We start from the raw sequence: 6191 nt of genomic DNA on the forward strand, positions 1-6191 counted from the left end.
AAAACAGTTCATATTTTTGTGGAAAACTTCATATATTTTATTTTTCAGGATTCTTTGATGAATAGAAAGTTCAAAAGAACAGCATTTATTTGAAGTAGAATCTTTTGTAACATTATAAATGTCTTTACTGTCACTTTTGATCAATTTAATGCGTCCTTGATGAATAAAAGTATTAATTTCTGTCTAAAAAGCTTACTGACCCCAAACTTTAGAATGATAGTGTGCATAATAACACAACTCTGGTGTTGCCTTATTTTATGAATAATAAATATCAGTATCAATTTACAGTAATGTCCCATTAGTTAATGTTATTTAATGCATTAACTAACACTGAACAAGACATTTATTACAGTATTTATTCATCTTTGTTAATGTTAGTTAATAAAAATACAGCTGTTTAGTTCATGTCAGCTCATATCTGTTAAATTATATAAACGGATGATCTTTTGATTTTAATAATGTATTAGTACATGCTTAAATTAACTCTGTGTGTGCGCGTGTGTGTGTGTATGCGTGTGCGTGCGTGTGTGTCTGCGGCTCGTTTCCATTTGAATGCATGAAATGACTTTGTGCTGAACTTTCCTTTCTCATGTATCCGGATGCAGCACATCCGCCCCACACACACACACACACACACACACTGAGGGGGTTTGAGCTCTTAAGGTCGCACCAGCAGTGCTCGTATTTTGACTCGATGTTTTCGAGTTGTTTTACTGCACAATCGGCTTCAGCAAAACGCGTTTAAAACTCTTAATGAGAGTTTATTTATATCCTCAACATTATCTGAAAGATTAAAGAAAATGGTTTCAAATTACCAATGCAGCATTTCTGAATCAGAAACACAACAACACTTTATTACACACGTGTAAAAGGGTGAAAATGTTGCAGAAACAAACCTCGGCTTATGTGTTATATGCACATATTAATAAACAGATATCTATTATTTCATTTACAATAAATCTATGGTATAGTACAGAACACAGCATGCACTCAGTATCGAGAGCGCGCAATGTGTGTGCGTGACGTTCAGAAGCAGATGCGCGTTTGTTTCACAAGATCCACCTTAAATCCAGAGATCTCCTGCCCCTCCTGCATCTGCCCCATGATCCTCTTTCATTCATCAGTGTGTGTGTGTGTGTGTGTGTGCGCAAAAACAGCACACGCATCTGATCCGACACACTCACGCAGAGTCTGGCGCGGCGCGCGGATTGCCCGACGGACGCGCATTGCGCTGAAGGAGCTGCGAACGCGCATTTATTCGTGGATTTAACCGGAATCTCTCCGTTGTTTCTCCGTGGATCAAAACCTGATCATATTCAGAAAATATTCCCGATCTGAAGAGTTTCCTCGGGATCTTACGCTCGCGGGCATGCGCTTTACGCGCTGATTTTTGGGGATCGTTTCGGACATGTTGATGGATGTTTGGCACAAGGACTGATGGATTTGACATTATGGGAGTCTGTCTGTAGGTATGCATCAACTCGCACACATGCATCTGTGTTGTTTAATGTGGATTAGATGGAGAATGTGTGTGAATGTGTGGCTCGGTCTCCACAGGCCCCCGACCGCAGAAACACACGCGTTTATTACTCAAAACTTCTGTTTAATTATATTATACACTTCAGACTGTGTATGTGTGTGTGTCGTGCGTTCATTCTCAAACACACACACACTCCTCCCCCAGCGGGCTTGTTTTCATTCATAAGTTCTTTTTATTAGTCCTTCATGTTTTTTTTTTCGTTTGTTTTTTTGCGAGCGATTCCTGTATTTTTACTTAACTAATTAAAAATGCACGGATACAAAGCATATATAATTATGTTAAACACACGATAAGGAGAATACATATTTGCCTAATAAATGTGTATTGATATTAAGCGCATCCGATAGTAACGGAAAAGCGTTTTTTCTCGGGTTTCTCCGTTCGCTTCTGAACTACAGACTGAAAGAGTCTTCTCTGCATCATAAAGCTCTTTGAGAAGCTGTGTGTTTGATTTGAAGTCTTCCTGCTCAGTGTGGCTCTGCATTTTAATGTTAACCAGCCATACACATGCAAATCAGCACGGGAAGTAGTTGTACTTTACTTCAGTTGTGTGCTTATTGAGGTCGGTACAAAGTCTTGTTAATAGTCAACTCTCTCTCTCTCTCTCTCTCTCTCTCGGGTTAAATGGCTCTGTGAAAGAGCTCGAGACACACGCAGGTCTGTCGCAGAAAGTAGATCTGCACACGTGAACGCGCATCAGGGTGTGAATTGTGTGTCCAGGCGGTTTGACCCTCTAATTAAGGCTTGAACCCCCCAAAGGAAGTCAAAAACAAAAGCTTGGGGGCCGTGTGTGTGTGTGTGTGTGTGTGTGTGTTTCTCACACGCTTCAGTAGTCACGCTTTTTACCAGTAAACTCTTACAAATAAATGGGGTTTTCGCAGTGGTGTAAAACAATGTTTTATTCCCTGTATATCATTTTAGTCTTTGTGTAAAATGCAAAATCAGGCACAACTTTGTGTGTATAAATTCACTTGGGTTTCAGAGTCAGACTATTGTTTCCCCACGTTAATTTAACACGTCTAGTATAACGATGTGGTCTTATTGCGTTATTAGAGTGATACATTTTTCTTTATTTACCCCGAAAGAATGGAAGTGAAATGTGACAACATGCCCCACACATGACCTTATGACAGCTTAAAATGTTATTCGAACTGATGTACAAACTAAAATATTTTGCCGATAAAATACAATTGTTAACTTTTTCATATAAAATAATGGCGAATTTTTTTAAAATTTACTTTTACTTGCAATGTACTTTTGCTGTGGTTAAATACATGTTCAGCTATATCTTCAGCAATACCTGTAGTCAATCATTTTATCCCTTAAAACTCATCTTTGATCACCAAAATGACGTATTTAAATGTTGAAAAAAAATTAATGTCTTAAAATATCTTGAATGTAACTCGACACCCTTGCCTCATTTAGTATACGCGCTTCTATGAATATGCAAATGAGCCCCGCCTCCAGTCACTCACTCAGCTCAGAGATCCACTGGTTGACGATCACACGTTGATCTGATTGGTTACAAGGTAGTTTGTGACGTCAGAAACACCAGCGATTTCAAAGCGTGTTTTTGAGACTGTCTTTGGTTCACTGCAGTTTTAAGGAGGAAATACTCAGCAATGCTGTCGACTTATGAACTTACACATGGATTAAGCAGATTAAAAACACCACATAGACACATAAACTACATTAAAAGCTGAACTTTCACCACAGGGGGACTTTAATGTATTTGGTCCTGGTGGATAAACACACATACATAAGTCCTGTATCAGAGTTAGGCAGGTGGAGCTGGGGAGGGGGAGGGGCTCAGAGGAACACTGAACCAGACTATGTAAATGTTGAGCAAGCAATCTCATTGGCTGCAGGATCAGAAGAGGCCAATCAGCTTGTGCCATGAGCTAATGATGTGATAGATTGCAGACTGCATGTAAACAAGGCGCTGTCAGTCAACGTTTCATGAATGTTTAATCTTCTAATATTTATAACTATTTCTCTCTCTCTCTCTCTCTCTCAGGGTCTCAGATGAACATCTCATCAGTGCTGTTGTCTGGAGTTGCTGATCGTGTCTTATGGATCGCCACGGTCGGACCGTCAGACATCCGGACCTCCCGTCCGGGACCGTCCTGTCCCTGGATCAAATCAAAGCCATCCGCTCACGTAACGAGTACACGGAGGGCCCGGTTGTCCCGCACAGACCGGCCCCGGGGCCGCGGACCCCGGACAAGCGCGAGAGGACTCACGAGGTGCTCCTGGTGAACCTGAACAACAACTACGAGCACGGATCGGCTCGTCCACCGGCGCTCAGCAGGTCCACAAGCTCCGGGAGTAACGAGAGCAACGGGAGCAATGACAGTAACGGGAGTAACAGGAGTAACGGGAGCGTGTCTTCGGAGCAGGGATTGTTAGCGTCGAACAGAACCATACGGACTCAGCCGAAATCATCCTTGCATCCGTTCCTCCCTCCTCTCAAACAGACTCAGACGGAAAAGCTCGATTTGCATTCGTACATATGCGAGAATTGCGGAAAATGCAAGTGTAGCGAATGCACGGCTCCGCGGACGCTCCCGACGCGGCTCGCGTGCGACGGACAGTGTGTGTGTTCGGCCGAGAGCGCGGTTGAGTACGGGACGTGCATGTGTTTGGTGAAGGGAATCTTCTATCACTGTTCTAATGACGATGATGTCGGCGACCCGTGCACGGACCGGCCGTGCTCGCTGTCGAATCCGCAGTGTTGTTCCCGATTCCTGTGCATGGGCCTGATGTCCGTGCTCTTCCCGTGTTTGCTCTGCTATCTTCCCGCTAAGGGTTGTGTGAGGGCGTGCAGCTCGTGCTACGACCGCGTGAACCGGCCCGGCTGCCGATGCAAGAACTCCAACACCGTTTACTGCAAGATGCAGAACTGGAACCAGACGCCGGGAAAACCGTCCTGATTAATCGATGTGTGTGGAGAGATGTCGGGATATGAGCTGGGGAAGCCGAATCGCTGCTGCGGGACGTGGAAAACAGGAAAAAGAGGCGGGGCAAAGGGGAGGAGTTATGTTAATGAGCACATACAGTCAAACCAAAAATTATTCAGACACCGGATCATTTTTGATATTTTTTTACTACACTCTACAAAATTCTGGGTTGTTTTAACCCAATTTTAGGTCAAATATAGACCAAACGTTGGGTTATTTGACCCACATTTCTTTAGTGTGCAGGACACTATAGGTAATTTATGTAAGTGAGGAGAGCCAAATAAAGTAAACTGTGACACATTATACCCCAAAAAATCTTCATACAGTGGATAACCAGTCAAATTTATAAAAAATTTGGGAGCAAAAATGATTGGGACACTTTGAGCTGATCATGTTTTGCTGAAGTGTGTTTTCTTTAATTGCTAATGCTCTTTTTACACACAGACTGAACACAATGAAGCATTGCTTGGTGATTGGTTGAGCTAAACTGGTATTATCTAATTGTGTAGTTAAATTTAACAGCTTACAGATATTCAACATAATTCATGTGTGAGACAGTCTAACAGAAGGACGGACAAAACCAGTCAAATATCAACTGAGTTCTGCTCATATTTTATTACCATTTTTTAAACTATAGTGAATAAACTGAGATAATGTGAGAAATGTTGAAGGTGTCTGAATAAATTTAGGTTTGATTGTAAATCAAGAGATATCGTTTCAAGAGCTGGGGAAGCTGTATCGCTGCTGCAGGAAAAAGAGGCGGGGCAAGGGGAGGGGTTATGTTAATGAGCACATGTAAGCTCCGCCCCTCTCAGAGGAATGTGAAAACCACTTGTTTCGGTGGCGTTTTCTGGAGGATTATTTTCTGAACCAGCGTTTGCCTTACCTGACTGTGTACAGCTACTATCTAACACACACACACACACACACACACACACACACCAGAGAGAGTTTAGTGATGGTGCTTTGGAAACCAAACCTGTGAAGGACTTTGTGCCAGGCCAGACGGTAAAATGTAGCTGTTACCGGATCTCGCGAGGATGTTATGAAACCGTTCGCTTGTTCTCATTTTGTTGATGTAAAGTTGTGTGTGTAAGAGGAATTTACGGCTATTTTTAAAAGAAAATGTCAAAACTGTTTAACTTTTTTCGTTGTTGTAAAAAAATATTTATTATGTGAAGCTCTATTATTTTATGATATTTATTGCAAAGGACAGATTTACTCATGTCTGAATATAACAAAATATCAACACTTACTGCAACATGAGAGAATGGAGAAACAGATGGAAACATGTTAACTTTAATGCAAAAATATACAAATTAATGCAAAATGCTGTTGTCTGGTGTCTCATTTCATTTGGAGAGTCAGAGTTTGTTGAACTAACATTGCATTTAATCAGTGTGTGTGTGTGTGTGCCTACTTAACTGTATTTTGGGGAAAAATTTGGTACCCAGAAGTGACCAAAACACAAAATCTCCAAAAACCTTCATTTAGGGACGTCCTCGTTTGTAAATCTGGTATAAAAATAAAGTAAGTTTTTTTTTTTTAAATGTGAAAATGCAGAAAGTTTTGTGTGATGGGTAGGTTTAGGGGTTGGGTTAGTGTAGGAGGAGAGAGTGTGTGTGTGAGAGAGAGAGGAAATATGTGAGTGTGTGTTTGTGTGTGTGTGTGAGATGGCTAGGTTTAGAGGT

General features: G+C 41.6%; 1 protein-coding gene across 2 annotated transcripts; it reads left to right on the top strand.

Annotated features, from left to right (window-relative positions):
• Nucleotides 1–1133: 1133 nt before the first annotated feature.
• On the top strand, nucleotides 1134–5826 carry spry1 (sprouty homolog 1, antagonist of FGF signaling). Of its 2 annotated transcripts, none has more exons than XM_079892151.1 (2): nucleotides 1134–1469; nucleotides 3558–5826. In XM_079892151.1, exon 2 carries the CDS (start codon nucleotides 3613–3615, stop codon nucleotides 4471–4473), a length of 861 nt encoding a protein of 286 aa, XP_079748277.1. In that variant the 5' UTR covers nucleotides 1134–1469; nucleotides 3558–3612; the 3' UTR covers nucleotides 4474–5826. The 2 variants fall into 2 exon arrangements, with proteins under 2 accessions (XP_079748277.1, XP_079748278.1); XM_079892152.1 differs by having other exon boundaries at nucleotides 1153–1465; nucleotides 3558–5820.
• Nucleotides 5827–6191: the final 365 nt, after the last annotated feature.

This window comes from Squalius cephalus, assembly GCF_949319135.1.
Source record: "Squalius cephalus genome assembly, chromosome: 14".
Taxonomy (NCBI): Eukaryota; Metazoa; Chordata; class Actinopteri; order Cypriniformes; family Leuciscidae; genus Squalius; species Squalius cephalus.

What these genes read in the sequence shown, in the direction of transcription:
- spry1 (XM_079892151.1), top strand. Translation starts at nt 3,613, where the DNA reads ATGGATCGCCACGGTCGGACCGTCAGACATCCGGACCTCCCGTCCGGG.